Source organism: Bemisia tabaci, chromosome 1, assembly GCF_918797505.1.
Source record: "Bemisia tabaci chromosome 1, PGI_BMITA_v3".
Classification (NCBI taxonomy): Eukaryota; Metazoa; Arthropoda; class Insecta; order Hemiptera; family Aleyrodidae; genus Bemisia; species Bemisia tabaci.
In genome coordinates, this window is record NC_092793.1 from 2,966,404 (window position 1) to 2,992,327 (window position 25,924).

The 25,924-nt window shown below is 41.3% G+C and overlaps 1 protein-coding gene across 1 annotated transcript; it reads left to right on the plus strand.

The window, feature by feature from the left end:
• The first annotated feature begins 610 nt into the window (after positions 1–610).
• LOC109041784 (uncharacterized) lies at positions 611–25,483 on the plus strand. Its single transcript, XM_072301407.1, has 2 exons — positions 611–2,261; positions 22,840–25,483. The coding sequence occupies exon 1, from the start codon at positions 1,114–1,116 to the stop codon at positions 2,149–2,151; it is 1,038 nt and encodes a 345-aa protein (XP_072157508.1). The 5' UTR covers positions 611–1,113; the 3' UTR covers positions 2,152–2,261; positions 22,840–25,483.
• Positions 25,484–25,924: the final 441 nt, after the last annotated feature.

A 25,924-nucleotide genomic window follows, 5' to 3' on the forward strand; every position in this document is an offset into this window, starting at 1 on the left:
TTTTTAAGGAAAAAGAACTATTTAAGAAATTGAGATATCTACGTAGTGGAAAAATTAGGAGTCGATGCCAATCCTCCTTGGAACCGGCTTCAAAATAAGACCAAGCGCTGGAAAATCTGTCCTGAGGTCCGCTCAAAGGAGGCAAGACACCGCAGCAATGACTGGAGCCCCTCGATTGAGCCTAAAATTTTCTCGGTGAAAAGCGGTGAAAAATATTTCAATATCCGTCGCGTCGAAAGAGGCGCCAAGCGAAGTGGATTAGATATTACGCACCGAGTGGATATTTGAATGGAGCAGGAGTAGACAACTTTTCCACTTGCACGAAATCCATCAATCGGGCCGGGAACAAGAAGTGTCACACTCGATGCCTCATTCAACCCCACGCTTCCCGGAGACCTTTGAGGAGCTGAAAAAAGGCAGGAAAAGACCCGTGGAGCCGGCGAAAAGGCGTGCGAACTCGAGGTGTGCGACGAGATCCTCGGCATCCGTGTGCCCCGGGGGTGAGGGAGAGGGGGGATTGGGGCGGGAACCGAGGAACGGCGCGACAGCCAATCAGCGTCGCTTGGCTCCGCCTCTCGGACCCGCCGCCGCGATTCGCTTCGTGGAACCACAGTTTTCCCTCAGTCAATGCGCTCCCCGTATCCCGTCATCGCAGCCGCTGCCTCCGCACCCAACCGGGCTACCGTTCCCACCATCCGCGTATCAACTTGTCCAGTTTTTATCTTGGTGATTTTTCCTTTTTTCCATCAAACTTTCAACTTTCGTTGAAACAGTGACTCTTAGAGCTAGAAGACTAAATTGTGCATTTCAATTGCCGTTTCGTTTGTCCTCTTCGACACAGTTTTCTGATACCCTGATTTTATACTTAATAGTTTCTAAAATCGTGTGAAATCTGTGGAATAACTGACTCGGGATTAGTCGGCTGATGGAATCCCATTAAGGATTTTATATTTTGAGATCAAGCGTGAATTTGATCGAGCGAGGTATCCGTGCTTCCCCGTGCGCGTTTCTCGGTTGATCCCACTCCGATGCGTGATGTGCGTTGCGAGTGACCCCCTCCGTCCTTGGGGGATGTGATTGAGGTGTACGCGCGGCGCCGTGTCAAGTGTCAGGATGGAACCGGGCGCCGACCTGGTGAACGAGTACGTGCAGAGCTTCGAGCTGGAACGCCTCGAGGACATTCAAGTGAAGCGCGAAGCCAACAACAACCTGGCGATGGTGTGCGACGAGTCGACGAGCCTCATGGAGCCGCCGAACCTCCACCACGTGAAGCTACCCCCGATGCCGATCGTGGCCGGGCACGGGGACTACGCGAGCCTCCAGCCGCACGGGCACCCGGGACAGCACCAAGCCCACGGCGTCCTCATGCGGGCCCCGGGGCCGCTCCCGTTCTCGCCGCCGGACACCCCGCCGGAGGGCTCGCCGCCGGACCAGTACCACCTGAACCCGAACGTGGCCTCGCCGATCCCGTGCCTCCACTCGCAGAACCCGCCCTCCTTCGACGAGCACCTCGGCGGCGGCCTCGTCTGGCTCCCGATGCAGCAGCGCCAGGAGTCGCCCCTGGATCTCCGGCCGTGCAACGACGAGATGGAGTGCTGGAACAAGAGGTCCGTCATCACCGACATCAAGCGCAACTCCATGCAAATGTCGAGCTGCAACCCCAACTACCGCCTCACCGACGAGCTCTCCCCGATAGCCACGACGAGACCACCCATGCGGATCTCCAACTGCTTTCCCAGGTCCCCGTGCCCGCCCAGCTACGAAGGCAGCGACCCGAGCAACAAGTCCTGCATCATCTCGGACGACCAATTGGTCTCGCTCACCGTCCGGGAGCTGAACAAGCGGCTCCAGCCGTACCCCAAGGAGTTGGTCTCCGAGTTCAAAGCCAAGCGGCGGACGCTCAAGAATCGCGGCTACGCCCAGAATTGCCGCTCGAAACGGGTCAAAGCCAGCAAGGAACTCGAGCTCCAGAACAAGGCTCTCATCAAGGAGCTGAGGCAGGCCAAGGAAGATTTGCAGAAGGTGTTGGCGCGCTGCAGTTGCGGGGCTGCTCGCAACACCATCCGGGAGAAGTTCCCCGTTATCGACGCCGGCGCCCAAATCGGCGTCGCCAGGTATCCGTGCGACTCCTCCGCCGAGAAGCACATGTGACGTCGCGCCTGCATGCCCGCCTTCTGAGCCTTCCCTCAACTGCCAGAAGTCTCCAGACATGCTCCTTGCTAAGTGACCTTATTTTCGGCCTCGGCCGCCAGCTCAATTTGGTGAGTCCAAATATTCTTTATTTTCCTTTCTCCCGTCCCCAGGGAAAACGCAGTACCAACCTCCAGACCTTGCCAAATTTTCTTTCTTGAAAAACAAATTTACCCGGAAAATGGACCACTAGACAAGGTACGGATTTCAGCATTCTGAAACATGTTTCTCAACCAAAATTTCACGTAGAACACGATTCGCGCAACGAAAATTACTGAAACCAATTCCTAACGAAGATATTAACCTTTTCATTTCACATTGGTTACGAGGAATTTGAACTGCCCGCTCACAAGAAACTCAAAGCTCTACGTGAGTCAAATCGCGCACTTGAACGGTTTCAGCAAGCTCCTCAACCGAGTAATGTTCGTTTCCCACAATTTGTTGTTCGAACCATAAGCAATTTGCTATAGCTGAGCCAAAGCGTCAAGATTGAGGTTACCAGATTTTTATATAGCAAGAGACTGTCATGATAACGTTTAGCGCGCGATGTGAATCACGCAGAGCATTGAGTTTTCATGAGCGGTTGGTTTGAATTTACACATCAAGAATCATTAAATATCTTCGTAAGGAGTTGATTTCGGTAATTTTCGTTGTGCGTATCGTGTTTTACGTGAAATTTTGGTTAAGAAACATGTATCAGAATGCTGAAATTCGTACCTTGTCTAGTGTTCCATGTGTACAATTCTTGTCCAATTTTTTAAGACAGTAATGCACGCTTTTTGTTTCGAAATATCCGAAAATTTTCAGGAGAAATACATATGAGCTACATCCTAAATTAACATGTTATCGGAAGAAATTTGGCAACTATCGCATGCTCATACGGCGTTTTTCCTTAGCACGGCAGCTTTAACTTTCGCCAAGATCTAGAGCCGTGTTCTGCCTTCCCCGGACGCCACACAGTGAATCGAGTCAACAGGAGAGATCGGACAAAATTTGGAAACTTTGAACGCGTATAACTCCGTTTATCGAAAACTTTGAGGTTCACTGGGAAAAAAACACATTGGATCTAGAGTCTAGACTCTTAAAGACATCGACAAGAAAAAATACTCTTGATTCAATCAGATTTAAGCTTAAATCAAGAACCAAGCCTCTTAATTTGAGCGGATTTCCTTTTGATTTAAGCTTCAATCTCATTGAATCGAGAGTCCTTTTTCTTGTCAATGTTTTCAAGAGTCTGGACTCTAGATCCAATGTGTCTTTTTTTTCAGTATATTCTAAGAGTGGTTAAATTGGTTTTCTCGTGAAATTTTCCTCTAGATGCACCTTTTAAAATTTAAATTGTGACAAAATAAACATCAAAATTTGCAGTTTTAGTTAAAAACGTCCTGTCCAACCTCTCTAATTGGCTCGATCCACTGTGCGCCACACGCCAAATCCATGGCCAAAACGCGAAACCACGTATGTCCATCGTGGTTTTAAAACTGTCCGCTCCCATTTCATTTTCTCGTAGAGAAATTAGCCAAATTTATGGCTTGAAATTTTTGCAGATTATTTAGCTAACATATAATTAAGTAAGAGAAGTTTTATAGAAATTAAATTGATGTTAGTTTTTCAAAGAATAAATGAAGTATGATAGGAAGTCAGCAACGTCTCAAAAGGAGACACGTGGTTTCGCACTTTGGTCATCGAAATGAGCCTAAAAATTAAGCTTTATGGCGCGCAAAAAGTGGGGGAGCTGGAGCTGGGCCACCGTCGCGCTTTAAAAGTTAGCTTTCGCTGCGCAACGTCAAATTTTACGCGCCACGATGCACGATGCATATCGACGGTGAAACTACCAAACCACGTATCTCGTTTGCGGTGTTTAAAAATCTACGCTCACACTTTTATTTTTTGAAATAGACCAAACTCAATATCATTCCTTGAAATTTTCACTGAATTTTTCTTCGCACGAAGAGAAAAATCACAGAAATTCTCAAGACTGGACATTAAGTAGTTTTTCATTTAAAAAATAAAGTATGACAGGAAGTCTGCGACGTCGCAAACCGAGATACGTGGTTTGGTAGTTTCACCATCGATATGCGCATACAAAACGTGAATTTGGCCTCCAAAAAATTATCGATAACTCCTATACCCCGAAAAAAAGTGGCGTTGATTTAACATATCCTGGATGTATAAAAAGTGTGCGAAAACTTACAAGATGCTGAATTACCCGCTACATCAGTTACTTTACCAATGCCCAGATGTAAACCTAACTGCTGTGGCGGGTATAATTCAGCATTTTATAAGTTCTCGCACACTTTTTTTACATCCAGGATGTTAGATCAACTTCACTTTTTTTCGGTGAAATTGCGAGCTTGCCAGCCAAGTTGGCGTTTGAAATTTTAGGGGGTAGGCAGAACACCGAGGCTTATTTGCATGCCAAAGCTTATGTGGCCTTTCGCATTTCATATGCATAGCGGCAAATTGTAAATTCTTCGACTCCCCTCCTGCTGTCGTAACGCTACACGACGATGAAACTACGAAAGTGCGAATCCCGGATGCGGTGTTTCGAAATCTCCGCTACTATTCTATTGTTTTATCAGGAAATCGAACCAACATCATGGCGTGAAGTTTTCACAGAATATTCTTCACAAAGAGAAGAAAAATCACTGAAATTTTGAAAAAAATGACGTTCAGTAGTTTTCCATGTAGTAAAAGTATGATAGGAAGTCTGCAACGCCGCAAATCGAGATAGGCACGTATTTCTGCAGTTTCCCCATCGTATTGCGATTCTTGAACACATGAAAACATACTGGCCCAATCCTGTGTAGTTTTTGACGAAAATTTTTCTGATTTTTGCGTAAAATCAGTGAAATTTTCACTTAGAAGTGCCTGAAATGCTCCTGGTAAAGACGCAATTTACGCAAAGAAATTCGGCAACATTGAAATGTAGTTACATTCTTTCGTAAGGAAAACGACGATCTATTATCATTCATACCCATGCTCAATTATGGTAGGAATTTTCTCGGAACTAATCATTGTGCAATATGATATTTTTTGTATAAAAATGTAGCAATATTTATAATTTCGGTACCTATTTTATATTTTTACTGGTCTCTATTAAAGAATTGACAATTACCCAGAGTAAAAATGCCAGGACCGAGGTATTCATTTTCAAATCAAAATGTTAAGTAGAGTGCGGGAGACACGTCGATAATTTGCGAATTCAACCCGTAAGTGACCTATAAAGTAACTTATTTGCAAAATTCACGCTCTTAATTAAAAAACGCCACGTCTAGCACAATTAAGTATGGTTCGCAATTCGATTCTGCATCCTTTGCGATCACCAAATTTTTTTCTTGTGCAGAATTTGTTCATCAAAGTACATACGTAAAAGAGAATTCCGTGAAACTAAACACCTGAGTCTGTTCGGGTTCTAGGGTGACGTTTATTACGCGATTTGCCTTAAGTAAGTAACGTCTCATATTTTTTCATGAGCGAGAAGTTCGAATTTACGCATTAAAAACGTTAAATAGCTTATTCACGAGTTAGTCTCAGTAATTTTCGTTGCGCGAATCGCTCTCCGTGAAATTTTAATGACTGCTAAAACTTGCAACTCGTTCACGGGTCCATACTGAAAAATGAACTTATGTTTTACAGTTTCTGTGCGTCACAAGTCTTAGCTTACTAGGTAAAGTGCTTGAAATTTGGATCTCCAACCGCCCACGCATCATGCGCGACCTAGGTCATCTCAATCTACTCCTCATGTTTATCAATAGATAAGGGAAAGGGGACTTGGAAAATTTTGGAGGACGTGAAAATTTGTTTATTTGACGAGGAGAGACGCGTCGCGCGACAGTCGTCATTGAGCTCGTAAAAATCAACGTCGATGACTCTCTGTTGTCGGATTTGTGTTGGCCCGTTCACCGAAAACCCTATCCAACAGCACCGAAAATAATTTTGGGTACTAGATTAACAACTCGGTTGTACAAAATTGATCGACGACCTCAAAACGTTTGTCACAACTGTCCCTGCGGCCGATTATTGAAAGTGATAGACAAAGCTGTAGATAAAGAAGGCCAAATGGCATGGAGGATCCTATTGGTGGAAGTGGGTAGTTGTAATGGACAAAGAAGGTAGATAATAGACTAAAGGTCCTACGTGAGAGTTACATAATAGAGCACCCATATTTAGTCCATCATTTTCTTCCTTAGTCTATAGGAACCACTCATTTCAACCAATATGATTGCATCATACCCCCCGTTCCTTTTTTTTATCGCTTTGTCTATCGATTTCAATAATCAGCCCATTCCCGTTAATTTCTCTACCCGCAGATAGTGAAATTAACAGGAGTGTGGCTTAACATTTACAAATGTTAAGTGAGTTGACGTTTGTCGACTGTCCTAGCTGTTAATACAACGTCCTCAGAATGTTATAAGATGCAGCAGGAACAACCGGTACAAAAGTTTTGAGGTCATCGCAATTTTTTTTTTTTTTTTTTTTTTTTTTTTTTTTTTTTTTTTACCAGCTAGGATGTTAATTTAAAATCCCAATTTTTTTCGGTGACCTTTACAGTGCTATCATAATCAAATACCTTTAATTTATTTTTAAGGACTAGTTTAGTTCCGCAAATTATATGAAAGGCTTGAAAATTTCGTGCAATATTTTCCTCTTGGTTCCAGCGATATTTTACGTTTTTAATCCTGAGGCAAATATTGTAATAAAAAACCCAAAGTAAAACTGAACCCTGCATCATTATGTGGAACTCAGTCTAGTGACTGTGCAACGTGTGGCAACTATGCCGTGATTGAGAAGATGAAGCCAGAGAACCCAGAGTAGATGACCGATCTGTTTTTATTCGAGTAGCACAGTCATAACTGTTGTCAAAACAGAAACGTGGGTGAATTTGAGACCAGCCGTGATCGGCGACCCAAACACATGAGTTTAATTGATTTGAAGATCGTTAAAGCTTCCCGAATAGCCAATCCGCAGTTCATCCCCTTTTCGTAGAGGAATTAATGCCATCTAATTAGAAACACTATTTTCCAAAGGTCCAGTCCACGCCAAATGAATTTATGCACGTTCAGACTGCGACAGAAGAGCCGCCATCGTGATTCTTCCATTTACTTTACACGTAAAAGTGACGTCAGACAATCTACGTCCTCTGTTCTGCCGTGCTAAAGAAGAACGCCGTATGAACCTTTCGGCCAAATTTCCCTTGGCAAGTCACGAATTTTCGGAAAAATTTGTAAATATTTTTCTTCCAATTTTTCAGATAATTTTGTTCGCAATTTTACCTAAAGTTCTTGAAAATTTCTCAGAAAAATATTCATAACTTTCCTCAAAAAATAAACATTTTATCGAAGGAAATTTGTCAACTCTGGAATGTTCATACGGCGTTTTTCCTTAGCACGGTGATGTTGCAGTCTAGAAGTGCGTAGACTTATTTGGCTTGAACTCCAGAAGCCTTTGAAACTCTAAGTTAAAATCATAGCTTTTGCCTCTTGAACGCAATGTTCAGATTTCCTCTGCCGCGTTGATGTAAATACCAAAGGTCATCCGTAATGAAATAGGTTTCAAGAGCGCGCCACTAGATCTCGTTAAATCCCTCGCGATGTTTTCCCACATTCTTACGAAAATAATGCATATTTCCTATAGTATTGTACCTAACTATACTAACTACCTCCAATAAGTGGTTAGCTTTCTGACGACGAAAGGGTCAGTCAACTAAAACGAGGACGCTAGAAATCTCCTTTCTAACCACAAAAAAATAGAAATTACAGGCGTCGTTCTTCTAACTTGTAAAATTTGTACGGAGTTCGTGAAAGAAAAAGTAAAAAGGATACATTGCTAGAAATCTGAAAGTAATTAACACGGGAAAAAAAGTATCACAATCCCAACTATACTCCTGACTGATTTTGGCGCCAGATATAAGAGTAGTCGCTCTAGGCAGAGGTACTGTTGATTCTGCCGAAAGTGTAATGGGATCAAACATACCCTTGGCTAGTATAACTACTCTTATATCTGGCGTCAAAATCAGCCAGGAGTATAGTTAGGGTTGTGATACTATTTTTTCAGTGAACTCCGCTACATTAAAGAGAAACTTTCTTGCATTATCATATTGATGTTATTCTATTTTTTGCATAGAAAAATTACTCTTTTAACAAGGGGTGGAAAGTATCATTAAAAGTTCGGAGCTTTACAGTCGGACCAATTTTTTAAGACAAGAATACGACCCGGCTTTTGATCCTTTTCATGGGTTTTAAGTGTCTGTAGGTACTGCTCGTCCAAGTATTGAGTATTCCTAGTCGCAAAATCATAAACTCAAATTTTTTTCAGAGTGCAAGAAAAATCTCTTCGAATTTTTACCACCATAGCTGGTAGCGTATTATTATTTTATTTTACGTCGATCTGTATCCGCTGTTTGGAATGGTATAAAGTAAACTGCATTGAGAATAATAATCAACAACAGACAAATGTTAAATAGGGAAATAAGTAAGGAAAAAGGGGGATAAAACACCCAATTAATGGACGGATCAGCTCGTGCATAAGTCAAGCCCTCACCCTCCCTTTCATACAATTTTCATCCCCTCGAAAGTAATCGGCAAACCACGACTCCATTGACTTTTGATGCTTCTAAAAACGCCAGGTTCACCTCTCCTGTTTTCTCCTTTTTTTGAACAATTTCTAATTCGAAATGGTATTGCTTCTTTCTTCAGTAGTTAAAACTACCACATCTATTTATCATGGCAAACCATTTTTCATTATTACTTTCGCGCTGATAAAGAAGAATTTCTCTCGTTCCTCTTTGAAAAATTTCGATTTTCGGAGACGCACTTAATTTTCACTTGGCTTAATTAAATTGGTACAAAACCATACTTTTGTTTGGTAGCGAGATCGTACATCTCCGAATTGTTTCGATTATCAAACAATGCCTCCGGATGCACCCCTTGTTAACATGAATGCAAAATCATTTCCCTTTCACCGGTCGGTTGTTTATATTTCTGCTCCTTCCATGAATATGCATTAGTCAACAAAACTTTCCGACTTACTGACATTGACTTTTTATCTCGGCTCCGAATGTCTAACTCTCATGAAAATCCTCACGAGGGCTAGCACCCCTTGGTCGCTACAGCTTGCTAGCTATAACCCTGTGGAGCAGAGCCTTAAAGTTTCTTGGAAATAGTGCAATAATGAGTGTTTTCCAACTACGCTTTTTTGAGGCCAGAAAGTTGTTCTGTAAATGCATCAAACGAACTGAAATAAAATTTGACATGCAAGGTTAATGGAACATTTAGTGATAAATAAATTTGAAGGCAAGTTGTCTGAGAAACCGCCCTAGTGAGTCAGTTGCTCTGGTCACAGACTCGTATTTTGATTCTTGTAGATTAGCTAAAAATAATGAGATCTGTCTTAGCAGCAACTTTTTACGTTAAATATCGGCCGAGATATCGTGCGCGCTTTGAAAAATTCGATTTATGACTTGATCCACTGGTGACACCCTTGGTTTCTTCCCCCTTGGGTTACCGCATGGTTTGACCCCAGTTCTCTGCATCAGTGCAATAAAAAATCGTCCCTGTTTTTTTGTCTTTTTCCATGATTTTGGGCTGAGGCCTCCTTTGAGATCCTCGAGAGCCCTAGATAAGTCCTTGAACATTTCGTACTTAAACATATGAGGTGTGTCGCAGTGGCGAGGCGTGAATGATCGATTATCGATATATCTCCATTTGAAGCTATGGTAAAGAATCGATTATTAAGGTGCTCGCTGCATACGAATACCATGCTGCATGTCTATTGATCTTTTCCCATCATTTTAAATGGCAAATCAATCGATATATCGCAAAGCACGCCATGCCACTGCTGTGTCGTAACTCGTAAGGACAATTTTCTAGAGTATTTCCTTACGAGTCTCGAGAGGAGAGAGGAAAGAAGGGAAGGGAGAGGGGAGAGGAAAGAGTTTTTCGGTATTCGATTCGAATGGGAAAGCTTTTGTTTTGAAGGGGCCGGCCCAAGTTTTTGCGTGAGGGAGGCAGCCAAACGCCGTTACGTCACTCAACTATGATGATTTGGACTGCATTTTGCAATTTGGACCTATAAATTCTGGCTCCTCTGAAAAAACACTAATGTGCATAGGGAAACTAAGGGCACATACGTTGTTTTCAAACCGGGCCAGAATTTATAGTTCCAAATTGCAAAATGTAGTCCATTTGTCTTTGGTTTGTTGATTATAGGAACCAATTCACTTATAGAATTTAACGAAATTTGTTTAATGGAGGATTTGCAGGTGTCTGAAATTTGATGAATTTCGTTGAGACTACTGAGTGAACTAATCACGAGGATACTCTTCGTTCATGAATTGAACAATTATTGGAGAGGATGTGCTAAAATACGTGTGTTTAAATGGGAAATGCCGCCAGATGACGTCATACTAGGCGGTGCATTTTCTCACTTTTAAATCTATTTTTGTACCATTTCCCATGTCAGAAAAAAATTATACAAAATTCTGTGAAAGCTCTTTAAGCACTTTCACAGGAAGCAATAAAAAATTTGCTTGCAAATTCTCCATTCTTGTAAATTGGGGAGAGGCCCCGCGGTCAACGGCAGGTAATTTTTCAGGAGGATCTAACGCGACGTCATGGAGCTTCGTAGGATGGTGTTCAAAAGCCGCGAATTTGGCGTAGCGTTAAGTAAATTAAGGACTGCTCGTCAGGAAGTACAGAACATGGTCGTATGGAGCTGCGCATTTCTGCCTCAAATTTCAATTATTAACTCAGTCGGAGTTGTGCCATCTCCGGTTTTTCTCCCCCAAGTCGGAGCGGTATTTGCCGATGCGGATTAGAATCTCGTGCTGTGATCGTCAGCGGTGGCAGGGCGGGGGCGGGGGGCGGGGGTGGGCTGAGCCTCCGACTTGGTGGATGTGCGCGCGGGACCCTCCGTCGGGGCTCAGATAGCGCAGCGCGCAATGCTAATGAATCCCAGTTTAATTACTCAAATGCCCCGATTTTGGTTCCCGGGCATAGTCGCCAGCTTCTTTGGCGTCACGGATGCCTGTTGATTTCATGCACTCGGAATTTTTCAGCTCCAATGGAGAATTTGCTGGTGTCTGAAATTTAATGAACTTCGTGTTAGGACAACAATAAAAACACACTAAAATACAAAAAACAAATGGGTAGGTATACAAGGCTAGAGGATTCATAAACAACCAGGACGTTTCGGGCCAATTACATGTCCATTCTCAACTGAACAGAAGCTAAAAAATGTAAAAATTAAAACAAGAAAATGAGCATGCAACTGACCGAGGTAGGAGTCAGTGCAAACTTTCGTGTTAGGGTGGAAACTATCGAGTGAATTGAACACGAGAATACCCTTGGTTCATAAGTGGACAATTATTGGAGGAGATATGACAAAATTACCTAATCTGCTAAAATACGTGTGTTTAAATGGGAAATGCCGCCAGACGACGTCACTAGGCGGTGCATTTTCTCACGTTTAAATCTATTTTTATACTATTTCCCATATCAGAAAAAAATTATAAAAAATACTGTGAAATCAGCTCTTTAAGAACTTTCAGATGAAGCAATGAAAAATTTGCATGCAAATTCTCCACTTCTTGCATGGGCGCAGTTCTTGGAAGCCCAGGGTGGGCTCAGCCTATACTACCCTAGGCGTAAAATTTGCCGGTTGCGCTGGTAACAGAATCGTGTTTTGATGCTTGATTCTTGTAGATCAGCTATAAATAAGAAGACCTGTCCAAACAGCAACTTTCTACGTTATTTGAGAATAGTTTGTGGAAGCATCTAATAGAGGTCAATTTTCACATTTTTACTTGAGGAGACCTCCCGAAACCTCCTGTCGTACCATACTCCATTTGGACGTATTACTGTCAAACGGAACTATGTGCATTGTGACGTGAGCCCTGTTACGCATATATTCTTATGGGTCTCAGGGCTCATGTCTTAATGCACATAGTTCCGTTTGACAGAAATACGTCCATTTAGAATACTAGAGGTCAGGCCAGGTCCGTAAATTGCTCTGACTCAGTGGCGAGGCGTGAGTGATCCATTATCGATGTTTCTCCCTTTAAAGCTTACCAAGGTGTTCGTTGCAAACATCCTGTTTATCGATCCTTTTTCTTAGGTTCAAAAGGCAGATCAGTCGTTATATCGCAAAGCACGCCACGGCCAATATGCGCTTTAACGCCCGGGAAAAGTTTATCTTTCCTGGATGACGAAAGTTCCTTGCTATCCTGCCTCCCAAAAGCAAGCGTAGTCTCATTTTGATTGTTCGTAGACTACATTCACGAGAGAGACACTCAGATGTGCATAACTGTGAGGGTGACACAACTGAACTTGTGCTTGGTTCAAGGTTTGAGATAGTTTAGGCCCGAAGCTTGATCGTTTCTCAAAACAACGCCTTGATACCACTATTCGTGGTCCACGGATGTGCGTGTTGCTCATCCAAAATTGAAGGCGTTTCGAGTGACGACGCCTGAATACAACTAGCACCGAAATTAGAGGCAGACTGGAGGTGGTCGAGAGTTTTGCACTAAATGCGATTGCTCCTGAAGGCCTTCTTTTCGACGCGATAGGCAAAACAAGCTTCTAAGCGTTGAAATATAGGTATCTCTTGTATACACGAGCATAGGTAGAACTTTGAAATAAATTAAGCATTTCGTTTGAACTATCTTTAGGGTGAGAGGGAGGAGTGGCTTGTTTACGGAAGTTTGAAGGGTTGGATAATTTACTAAGTTGAAATGCCACCTTTCCTAACCATTCCTAACCAATTATTCATGAAGCTCCAACTCCAACTGAGGTTTTGACGTTTATTTTACTTCGGACACGAGTAATTCGGATTCCCCGCTCACAAGAAAAATAAGTGTCTGCTAGAATCAAATCGCGCAAACGGTTTTGGCAGGTTTATAAATCGAGCAATGTTTCCTCCCTACCTTGCGTTTCAAAGTGTTAACAACGTGCAACAGCTGAGCCGAAGTATCGAGATTAAGTTTGCTACATTTTCACACCGCACAGATTGCCACGGTAACGCTCAGTCCGCGAATTGACTCCCGTAACTTTCGCTTTTTTATGAACGGGTGGTGTGAATCTACGCATCGAAAAACTTAAGGCGATTCGTCAAGTTCAAAAGAAGTGGTCGAACTAGCATGCGATATTTTGGGTAAAAACTCTCGGCAGATTTTGAATTTTTAGCAAAACAAAGGACGATAGCCCCTGCGCATGAGCCTAAAGAATCATTCTAAACCCAAAAATTGGCATAATTCAGAGAAATGAAAGCAGAATTGTGTTGGGGAAAAAACCTTGCATTCGATTCAGCTATCGACTTTTGTATCGAATGCGTTGAATCACCTTAAATAGCTTCGTCAGGATTTTGTTTCATTGGTTCCCGTCGCGCAAGTCGTGTTTTACGTATCAGAATGAGCTCTGTATTTTATGACAAGGTTGAACTTGTGCTGTTGGACTCATATGTCGAGGCAGATGACAAAGGCGGCCGCATCTCGAGTTCGAGTAGGGCCTCCGTTTCAGAGACCAGTGCCGCGCGATGGAAACATGCTTTGCCATGCAATGGACCACTAAAGCATTCTAATAAATGGTTCTTGACTAGAATTTCACGTAGAACACGATTCGCGCTACAAAAATTACCGAAATCAACTCTTGACAAAGATATTAACGTTTTTATTTCACATTGGTTACGAGGAATTTGAACTGCCCGCTCACAAGAAACTCAAAGCTCTACGTGAGTCAAATCGTGCACTACAACGGTTTCAGCAAGCTTCTCAATCAAGCGATATTCATTTCCCACCATGTGCTGTTCAAACTATAAACAACTTGCAATAGCTGAGCCAAAGCGCCAAGATTAAGATTGCCAGATTTGTATATCGCAAAGACTGTCATGATAACGTTTAGCGCGCAATGTGAGTCACGTAGAGCATTGAGTTTTCATGAGCGGGTGTTTTGAATTCATGCATCAAGAATCAATAAATATCTTCATAAGGAGTTGATTTTGGTAATTTTCGTTGTGCGCATCGTGTTCTAAGTGAAATTATGGTCATGAAACGTGTATCAGAATGCTGAAATTCGTGCCTTGTCTACTGGTCCATTAGGATGTACCAGAAACACACCCGATTCTGTGTGACGTCAAGAGGGTGCAAAAAGCCGCAAGTGTGCTTTGTCGATCCGGCCCGCGAATACGTGGTACAACAAGTTATATCCCCTTATAGTTGTACATAAGTCGTTTGATGAGAATTGGACTCATTTAAATCAAAAGAAACCATACCCACAGTGAGTAATGACATACGCCCTGTAATTGTAATGCGTCCTTTCTCATGGATGTCAGGACTCATGTCAGAATGGATATAATTCCTTTTGATTGAAATGCGTTCAATTGATTAGAAGAATGAAAGGATGCAATTAGAATCGAGGGCCTTCGAGGACGATAAGGGGCATAAGTGCAACTTTTGAAAAAATTAAGGTATTAACGATCTCAAGTCAAACTAGTCTTAATGCATAGGTATTCAGAGAGAAGTTCGCTACCAAATTCCAGTTTTAAGCATTAAAAATTCAGCTTGAACTTTCTTTCGGCTCTAAGGATCCATGCGATTTTGAAACTTCAAACGCGAATTCCTCGATGTAGAAAGAACTGCACTTATGCGCCTTGTCCTCAATCATGCCCTTCATAAGTTTTCGTACAGGCAGCAATGACGACTTCCTCAAAAATTCTTGATCCGCTTCCGGAGGTGGGTCGAAAATTGGATGGATGCGAGCGTTGGGATCTGGCGGGAAGCTCTGTGATAGGTTCGAATTGGTGAATGGGCCTTTCGCCCCACTGATGGCACCGATGTCAGCAATTTCATCTGATTGACGCAAAAATTCACCTGATGCCGGAATCACACGCTGAATTTTTGATCTGAATGTGGCTTGAATATTAGAATGTCGAATTTATCTGAACTATACGAATAGATTTATTACAAATGTGGATGAAAAAAACGAGAATTTGCAAAATTTCAGGCGTTGAGCGATGACTGTTGACCTCCATATTCAGCAGCCAAATTCAGCGTGTGATTCCTGCATCTGAGTGCGTTTGTGCGCCTCTGTGTTTTAAATTTTTCATTACAGACTAGAAGAGAAATCGAGCAATACCTTTTTAGTACAGTCATTTGCTGAATATCTATGAATGTAATACTAATCGTAAGAGCGTTTGTGCACAAAAGTGAATCGCAGTAAGGAAATTTTAAGTATCTGTTGTTATTAGAGCGAATGTTATCGCACCAGAGCCGGGTTTTTCAACTTCTTGAGCGCCGCATTTAAAGCCTCAAATCATCAAAATAATGTAGAGGCTTCCATTGACCAGATAATATCAACATCAGGAACATTTTTTGAATTGAAATTTTGAATGTGCGCCAAAGAAATGGCTGTAAGATTAAATAAGATCGATATTCATATCTGAAACTCTGGAAAATTATATTCTTTTCCCCAGGCAAATCCCGGGAAAGTGGAAGAAAACTCCGGTTTCTCGTGAGGGAATGAGCTCCTGAAAATCAGGGAAAAATCAGGAAAAAAGATTTGCCAAGAAAACTGGAAACCATGCCTCAAAAGGACGATCGCTTAGATGTTGATGATCCTATAGATTTTATCGCCGAAAAAGCGTAATAAAGTCGGAACTCAGAAAAATGTGGGGATTATTGCGTTGGAAAATGCTGCTCGGGTCATGGGATTTCAAGGTGGATTCGAGTTGGGTTTGCAAGACTAGAGCTTTGCCCTCGGCTGTAGAGTCCCTTTATACCCAGAGTTAAGACAACTCACTTTTGGTTGGGCCAGGGTTGGGCTGAAAGTTGCCTTAAAAAAAAATCCAATTCTGATTGGTTCTCGCTCATGGAGGCCGAAACGAGTGCACCAAGATGGCGGTACCTCGAATGTGAACAAGAATAATGAAAATATTACCTAATTGTGGTTTATCAAGAGTAAATTGTCATTTCCATCGGTCCAAAATGAGAATAGATTAAGAAATTATTCACAAACCAATCTCATTTTCTTTTTAATTGATGAATTTGTTGATGTTGTTGTTTTTGTGTGACAGACATCGCAGGATTCCTGATCCTTATCCCTCAATATCGTTCGTTTGGGTGCACTCGTTTCGGCCTCCATGACCAGCCAAGGCCGGCTGCCAGTCAGCTGATAATCGAGTTGTCTTAACTCTGGGTATAAAGGGACTCTACTCGGCTGGGCGAGAAGACTAGGAAAATATGCGGGTGAAGTGAAGCGAGGTGTAGGCGCTAAAAGCGTCCCCGGGGAGCAAAGGTCAAGAACTGACCTATATTTCGTTACATAACCGGATAAGGATTCTCTTTGGGTGCTGCTCGAGGAAAAAGGGGAACTGAGGAATCGTGATAGTGACTAAGCGGCTCATCAGGCATCAGGGTAATCGATAGTGTTAATCTGCCCGCGTGTCAGGGGTGGCTTCCGCCAGCTCGGCGCGGCGCTTCGTGGCGTTTCTTTCTCCTCGGGCTTCCACAACTTGGTCGATACCATTTTAAGCTACACGAAAAACAATGCGAAAACCTTTCAAAATCCGCTCCGGGTCCCACGAGAATGGACCACCAGGTGAGGTGCCAATTTAAACAATCTGATAGATTTGTCGCAGGCCAACATTCAAATCAGACATTTCATCAAATCAGGCATTTTATCAAACACCTAAGCATATAATCAAATCAGGTGTTTTATCAAATGCCTAAGCATATAATCAAATTAGGCATTTTATCAATCCCCAGGCATATCATCAAATCAGGCATTTTATCAAATGCCTAAGCATAATCAAATCAGGCATTTTATCAGATCCCCAGGCTTTTCATCGAATCAGGCATTTTATCAATCCCTAGGCACATAATCAAATCAGGCATTTTATCAAATGCATATCGTCAAATTTTAAAAATTCAAGAAGTTCGGTGCTTGTTTGAGGAGGCTTTACAAGTTTGAAGCGTTAGAAAACAGAAATTCACGAAAATTTAAAAACTTCCTTTCTATATTCTTCTCCAAATGCTCTTTAGTGGCGTTTTACTGCCCGCAATGCAGAGGGCCCAGTAGCCAACCGGAATCTTCAATTTTTTTTTAAAATTTAATTTCTCAATCGAGCCATGGGGGGGGGGGGGATATTCAGGGGGCCCAGAAATACAGTCTGCAAGCAGGCTCACGCTTGGTGAGTTACGCCACTGATGCTTCTCATATGTTTTAACTGTCGAATTTTGAAAAAAAATTGTATTTTATGACACGTCAGAAAAATATATTTATCTGCGGGCTGATTATTGAAATCGATGGACAAAGTGATGGTCAAAGAAGACATAGGGAGTATGGAGCGATCGTATATTGGTATAAATGGGTGGTTCCTACAGACCAAGGGAGGTAATTATGGACTATACTGTAGGGTCTCTTGTGGCAGAGCCGGATTTTCCTACTTGCCGCCCATGGGCCGCCTGTATTTTTCCGCCCCTTCTCATTCGTTTTGAAACATCAATAAAAACCATCAAGTGAACGTGCCAGCGGGGGAGGGGTGCGTAAGACGCGTTTACTCGTGTTGAACACATTTTTTGGGAAAGCCCTGTCAACACTATTAGCAAAAGGTCACGGAACTTTGCGCGAAAGTCAAGTTTCGTAAGCCTATCTCTAATGGACAAGGCCTTCCATTCATAAGAAATGAACAAAAAAATTATGAAAGAACAAACACAAAATTTGGTTTAATGATTTTAACTTCCGCTGCCGCGCCGCGCCGCGCCGACCGCACCGTGTTTGGCGCAATGCGTGAAGTATTCGTGCAGTCTTGTAGGCGCTATCCGTTTCACGCTGACCACAATGACCGCACTGTGTTTGATGCAATGCGTGAAGTATTCGTGTATATATTCTTGTAGGCGCTAATATGTGTTACATGCCGACTGCCGCGCCAAGGGCTTCTCTTTTTCATCTCAAGTCCTCGTCATTATCTCTCCCTAAGTCGCGCCGTTCCAGGCAAAATTGTGTGTTTGGTTTCTCTCTTAACTCGACTAATTAAAGGTTCTGTCTCTTGTATCACTGAAAGACGACAAAATTAGAAATTACTATACTCTCCGGAAATGAGAGATTTTGTAGCCTTTTCTCGTTTGTAATTTTTTTTTTCTAAATCCGATTTTTTTATACCTACATTTAAAAAAATTGCAAAATTTGCCGCCCCTAGATTTGCCGCCATGGGCCGCGGCCCATGTGGCCACCCCCTTAATCCGGCCCTGAGTCTTGTGGGTTGCTGTTAGTTAGTCTATTACCTACCACTTTTGTTCATTTGCAAGCACCAGCTTCCACCATTAGGATCCCTCCATATCCTTTCTGCCTTCTTTGTCTATAGCTTTGTCTATCAATACCACCCGCTATACATCTAAGCTCCTATAGAAAACTAGTAGCCAGTACTGGACGTCCAATAACTAGAGTGTTGGCCGTTTGTCCGATATAATTACCAGGAAAGCTACAGTAGCCAGAATTCTGGTAGTGGTTACTAGATTTCTCGCGGAACATGCATTGGCAGACAGTCTACGTACTCCTTCTTACTTTTTCATTCCTGTAAATGGATTTAAAAGAGGAATTTGCCTTTTAGTTACCGACGTTCTTCCATTTGCCACCATTTTTATCTAATTCTTAGATTCCTTTGCTGCGTTCCTGTAGAAGGCGTCTCTCCTATCTTCAATTTTTCTGGAAAATATTTTGATTTCTTTCCGCACCTCTTCAAAGTCTGGAAAAACAATCGCGAGAACTCGCTTCGTCTGTTGTTGTCGAAAACGATTTAAGCTGCCAAGACCCAGAAACCAATGGGAGCGTGGTGGTGGTCAACAAGTGTACCGATGAATGAACGAGAAAGTGATGAAATCAGCGCTCAACTGCATTTCATGTCTGTGTGCGTATTTCCGATGGTGTTCCTTGTGCCAGTGTAAGTGAGGTAACTCGATTGATAAGTTGGTCAAAAATCCCCCGCGTCAGCAATCAACGCAACTATTGCCAAATTTACCCAAACGCATTGAGTCTTCCTCGAATCACGGGGAAATTTTTTGCAAATCGTGTAAAAGTTTCCACCATCGTACCACATTGCCTCGACTCATCCACTTAGGTGTCACCAACCTCTGGTTAACAACAACAAAAGAACGGGCTCTATTGGTCGAATCGTTGGCTTGTTTAGTTTTTCTTGTTTTTTTCTTTTTCCGTGTGAGAGCGGTGGCATCAGGACCGAAGCTAGTGCCTCTCCCTCTCCCCTCCTTAGCTTTCCCATCTTGTTTCTCTCGTCCTTTACGTTTTGATTGCTGTTTATTCCAAGAAATGTTGTCGTGTAAGTTTGTTTTCAAAAAGTAAGGAACAATGGTAAACAGAAAGAAAATGAGATAATTTTAGGTATAGAAACAATTCGGTGCATTTACCTCGAGAAATTTTCTTTTCGATCCCGTGATTGCGTTATGGCAACTTGAATCGGCGTTAATGGCGGCGTTAATGGCGGCGTTAAACACGTGGGAGCTTACGAGTGGAGGGCTACGAAATGAACCGCGATATCGAACAGTGGCCACGCGTTCGCGATCGATCATCGATCTTTCCTCACTTGATGCCAGGCCCGCCACATCTCATCTCGGGCCCTGGTACCAATTTTAAGGCCCGGGCCCCAAGCATGGGGGGGGGGGGGGTTTCCGAGGGGCATCCCCCAAGAAATTTTTGAATTTATAAATCTATTCCGACCCATTTTGAACCTTCCATGACGAAATTTTCCATCAATTTCTGCGGAATAATTACGATTTTTTTTCTACTTTCAGCAAAAAATACTCGGGAATTCTTCCATTCAAAACATCTGGAAAATTTTTATTTTTTTTGGGGGGGGCATATGATACTATTTTCGATTCTAAGGGGGCCAGGCCCCCCTGGACTCCCCCTTCGTTTGTCTATGGCAAAAAAGTTGAGCCATGAGCCATTGAAGTCGAAGATGGCCTGACTGGACACTCTTAGCATCTGACGACGGGAGAAAATGAAACGCAGTTACTAAAAATATCCTTTTGTACTGAAAATCTTGAAAGTAGATAGAAATTTTCCAAGAAGTACACTTCTAAAAAAATTCAAGAAGAATCCTACAGTGTCCCAGCGTGTTCTTAAAAATTCATTCACCTTTTGCGAAATTTTTAAAGTAAATTTTTCACTTTTCCCTACGAAAAAAGGGTTGGATGTGAATTCGTAGTGGTTTTTCACGGGCAGCACGGGCCCCCTCCGGTGCCCGGGCCCCGGTACCAGGGACCCAGTATCCCCCCCTTGTGGCGGGCCTGCTTGATGCTATGGTAAAGAATCGATTATTAGGTGTTAATTGCGAACACCATGTATATCGATCCTTTTTCATAGGTTTAAATGGCAGATCAATCGACTTATCGCAAAGCACGTTACGCCACTGGCACTGAGGCATCTTTGAAGATTTTCGAAACTATTACACTTGAAAGGGTGTCAGCCAGAAGAGCGAATTGGACTGTAAATTGCGATTAAGAACTACAATTTCTGGCTCAGTGGCGTGGCGCGCTTTGTGATCTATCGATTGTTATGTCATTTAAACCTGTGGAAAAGGATCGATAATCAGGGTGTTCGCAGCGAACACGTTAATAATCGATTCTTTACCATAGTTTTAAATGGGGAAATATCGATACATCGCAAAGCACGCTACGCCTCTGTTCTGGCTCAGTTTAGAAACAACGTATGTGCTATGAGTTTCCTTATGCACGTAAGCGTTTTTACAGATGGGCTAGAAATTGTAGTTTCTGTGGGTATAATTGCAAAATGTAGTCTGATTGTTAGTTACAAGGGTGCAGAAAGTTCTTCGGAGCAGAGAGCAGTCGCAATCCTCATCTCGCGGTATTACCTCACACTTGAGCAATTTTCTCACCATACGAAACCATCTTAGTTACACCTACGCGTAAAGTGAGAAAATATCCATAATTAGTGTTTTTATAATTTTGATTTATTTTTTCGCCCTTCTTCACTAAATCTCGCTCACGTCATCCGGGAGAAATTTCTCCGTCTCTACTTCACTCCTCGCACTGAGAAAAATGTTCTTGGTACCAATGTTTCGACTGGAATTCTTCATAAATCAACCGAGAATCTGTTTAAAGTGACAAGACAAGACGTATCTTTGAAGTAAAAGGGAGACTCTTAAAAAGAAAGAGGTTTCCTGTTTTTTTAACGAGCTATTCTGTCACGTCACATTTAACAGGGATTTCTGTTAATTTTCTCAATAAACTCGTCGACAAAATAACGAGTAGAACTCCTACAATGTCAAATCTTGAGAAAAATTTACACAAAATTTCAACACAAAATTTGCAAGTGTTCCCAGAAAAACGACTAAATCGGCAAACTAAACTTTGCAACGCTTGCAGTTAAGCTGTTCTGGCTCTCAGCTCCTCATTTTAGTCCTGTCTCACAGTCTTGCTTTGTGAATAAGTTTTTGGACAAACTATAACTTAAGCTTGATTTGATTTATTACTGATGAGTATGAATTGGAAATCGTCAATCAAAACGTCTTCAACATGATAGTTAATCGATACGTATTTGAATTAACTTTCTAAGATGGTCTATACATAATCTGATTATGTGCTTGCCTGTTTGGTCCGTGTAAAAATTCAATTTTTTTGCGAAAGGGTCAGGACCGGTCAATGCTATTTTACTTTGAAAATCTCTTTCGCTCGGTCACATGGAAGTTTTTCGCCGACTCATTCACCGATTGAAAACAAAAAAAATTTCCAGGAATCCTCATGTTGATGGAAAAGCTTCACAAATTGTTGATATTATTATTATTCCTCTCCTTGTTCTCGTGCTTTCACGCTGTGGAGGCTTAGGGCCGGTGGAAAAATTGTTCACGAAAGTAGAACTTACGGGTGTTTTGAATCCACCACTCGGTTCAAAGTTCCAATGGAGGAACATGTGCTGTACTTGGCACAACACTAGCCGCTCCTCCAATCACTAACATACCTATTGTGTGTGTGGCGCTGATGCCGAGGGGCTTTTCTTGAAACTTGGGGGCTACGCTCCCTGACCGCTTCGCTGCCCACCCCCCCCCCCCCTTCCCAAGCGCCTCGCCTTTCAGGCGCTACGCATTACGCGTTAATCTCATACTTTGATATTATAGTGTATGAAAATATGTGCTGCCACCCAACGACCTTCGTGCGAACTAGGCGGAAAGCACATTTCTTTCAATGAACAATGTACTATCTCACGGGAAAAAATGGATTGCTGGTTTAACAATTAAATTGATAGGAAATATGTCCGGCATGTTTCAAATGTACATTTTACAATAGTAGAAAGCAAATCTAACCACGGAGGTGCTTGAATTAGCATTTTTTTTTATTGTGAAATCTACATTGAAACATGTCGGACACTTTTTTAAACTACAAAATTGTTAATCAGAAATACCAATTTTTCCCGTGCAATGCGCTCTGGATATTTTGTGCAATACCGCAATGCAATGAAGGCTCAGTGTAGACATTAAAATATTATGCACCATCTTACACGTTCCGTTTTGACTGGCTTTTATACTTGAAATGTCCATATTTTTTGGTCAGATAAGACCGCTGGCCCGAGACTAATTATTCTGAAGTCAATCACTAAAATCATTGTTCATTTCTGACTGTTTCAGGTGGATCTCCCCATCAGCACGGGTTCGCCGTTCCTGATCTATAGCTGACTTCGCGCTTCATTTGTCATATTTTTAAGTTATCTTTGTTCTATATTTGTTTTTTCTCTCCAATTTGCTTGTTTTTTTCTGCCTTTCTTTCTTTCACTCTGTGGGAAATGCATCCCATTCCTGCTCATATTGCCAACTTACCAACTGAATAATGTCTACAAAACATATGTTCAAACTGTTGGCTTACATTCATGTCTCTGTTTTTACATGTTTTATTAATTTTTCCCATCAAAATCTGAAATTTTTTCTGTCAAAACAAAAGCATTGTTTCTTTGGTCTTGAATACATACATATTGCTCCGAGAGTAGAGTACAGAGCGAAAATTGAAATTTGTAAATCGTATTTACGCATTGGTTTTGAAAATCTGTGCTCTGTTCCAATTAATTTTCCGATTATCCCCATTTCTTTTTTTAACACATTAATCTTTAAAGTTAACCATTTCTTGGGAGATCCAAGTTTAGTAATTTTCGGTGATTGTAAAGAACTGCACATAAATTTGTAAATATTGTTATCTTAGAGTTAAGTCAATGTTGCCAAACGAAGAATCTCAAATTATTTTTTTACCTTTGAAGTAAGATAATTTCTTGTGTGTAGAGCATTTTTTTAGGAGTCTAGGTTAAAGTTCAAAGTCTTTTGAGTGATCGGTAGTCGCTAAAAATTGTGAATTGAGATTGTATGTCCCTTAATTTTCTGTTTGTTCCTTCTATTCTGAGCGTTCGAAGGAAAGGACACGCAAAAGTATACGATATGTAACATACTACATTCAAGAGTTCGTGCTTGTTCATTTTTATAGCACTTGAGATCGGTACATAAACCAAGTAACCAAAGTACCTAGTAACCAAATTACCAAGTATTACAAATACGTGATCTGCTCGTGCTATTTTCAAAAATTCTTAAACGGAAGATGGTTATAATATTGCAACTGAGAGAAAATATTTGAATGGTTCGTTCAAGGCCATGAGAATAAGTAAAAATGTTTTTAAACCATGCACATTAAGCCATTAAACATGTTTGGTCCCAAATTGATTTTAGAATAAATCTCGACTCTTCGAATCTGCCAATAAATAGTTTTAATGAACATTTGCAACACTTGAGTCATTTCTAAGTTGTCTGTTGAGTTATTTTGTAAACATATAATTTAACGATATTGTAGCATGTCAAAATTTGCGAAAAGAACCTTTTTCTCTATTCTGAGAAAAAAATCAGGGGAAAGTGGAGCAAATACTTTTTGCAGCTGGAAAAAAGTCTCCAAAACCACTATTTTTACAACTTCATGCGGCGAGACAACCTGCCAAATGTGTAACAGAATATTTTTAAGGATGCTTTCAGTGTGACTCAATAGACTCAGTATATTGCAGCCCAATCAGCAGTCGCGATGATCATATTTTCATTTTATAGGTGCTCCTTTTAAGTACGTTTTTAGCGAGTCTTCTCTGAAAACTGAACATTTTTGCTTGTACGTAAACTTTTGACTAAATTGCGAGCGCGTCTACGTACCGAAACTCTATTTTTGAAAGATTTATCGATATATTTTAAAAGATATTTGTCCAGCCTCCCACCGAGATTCTGTCTGAATACTGCGGTATTGTCGCCCTCCTGACTTAAAGACGTAAGTACACTGCGGGACGAGCCCTTTCGTACTTATATCCCAATGCTTTCCTGGGCTCATATCGAAGTGTACTTACGTCCTTTTGTCACCTAAGCGACGATTTGAATACCTATTTACTTACTGCGAGGCTCGACTGCGACCTCATACCTGCCTTTGGCTTATCTCCATTTTAAGAACTTTATTAATTTGAGTCCACTTATTTGATTCTTCAAAATTTCATTCCTCCTAGCCATCTCGCTAATTCCCTAAGTACTTCTTTTCCCCATTAAAGTTGAAAGAGATTTTCTCCATTGTTTTGTCAATTAAATTTACTGTCGTGTCAGATATCTCCTTAGAACTATTTTAGATGAATGTCTCGTTCTATGTCCTTCCCCAGATTGATTGTTTATTATTATTATTATTATTTTTTGGCAATTACCGACCATTTAAATTGAGGCTATAATTAATTAAGTATCTCGCATTTGCTCTCAAAGTTTTTGATTATTTTCTTATTGTTCGCCCCATACTTCTTGGTTATTTCGTCTCTCTTCCATGAATTTTTATTATTGACTTTTTTCGTTACTATTTTAAGTGTCAGTTAAATTTCTCTCTCATTCATTTTTTTTTATTTTTTACTTTTTGATACTTTTGAATGTTTACAATCTTTCATTATTATTGGTGATTTACTTCGGGCCGGATTAGCTTGTGCGTATCATTTTTTGATATCAGTTGATCTGCGTTCGATTTTTTTTTATTTTTTCCCTCATCATTTCCTTTCTCTCAAACAACAACAGAGAGCGACTTTTAGGATCTTTTTTAGTTTTTGATTGTTATGTATTACATTCTCGTAACTCCAACCTCAGTGCTTAAGGGTTTGTGCAAAAGTTACAAAGTTTTTAATATCGTTGTCAGTTTTCAAATTTCTGTGTCAAAGTCACCCTCTGTTTTTCTTAATTTTATCAATTTGTGAGAAAACGTTATTCAATAAATTACCAAATGACAGTTCCACTTCTCTCGCAATTATTTATATGCCTCTTGAAAAAACCTAATTTAACAGTATGAGCAATTGACTACATGCGTGTCTGAATTGACAGTGACCAGTAAAAGGGGTCTTGTATAGTTTTTATTTACTTCATATATCGTGAGATTTGTTCGGCCAAGTACTTTATCAATCAATGGCAAAATTCCTTGCTTCGAAACTTTTACTTCATAGAGGATACACGTAAAAAGCCCGAAAGCTGAGGATCTGATGACATGTTGAAAAACGCAACGTTCCTTATGAGTTAAACGAAGCAACTGGTGAATCTTCTGTCGCTCCTTTTGGCGTCAAGGCCAGTGGCGTGACGTGCTTTGCGATGTATCGATTGGTCTGCCATTTAAACCTATGGAAAAGGATCGATAAACAGGGGTGTTCGCAGCGAACACCTTAATAATCGATTCTTTACCTTA

Coding starts and splice junctions, on each gene's coding strand:
- LOC109041784 (XM_072301407.1), top strand. CDS start 1,114: ATGGAACCGGGCGCCGACCTGGTGAACGAGTACGTGCAGAGCTTCGAG.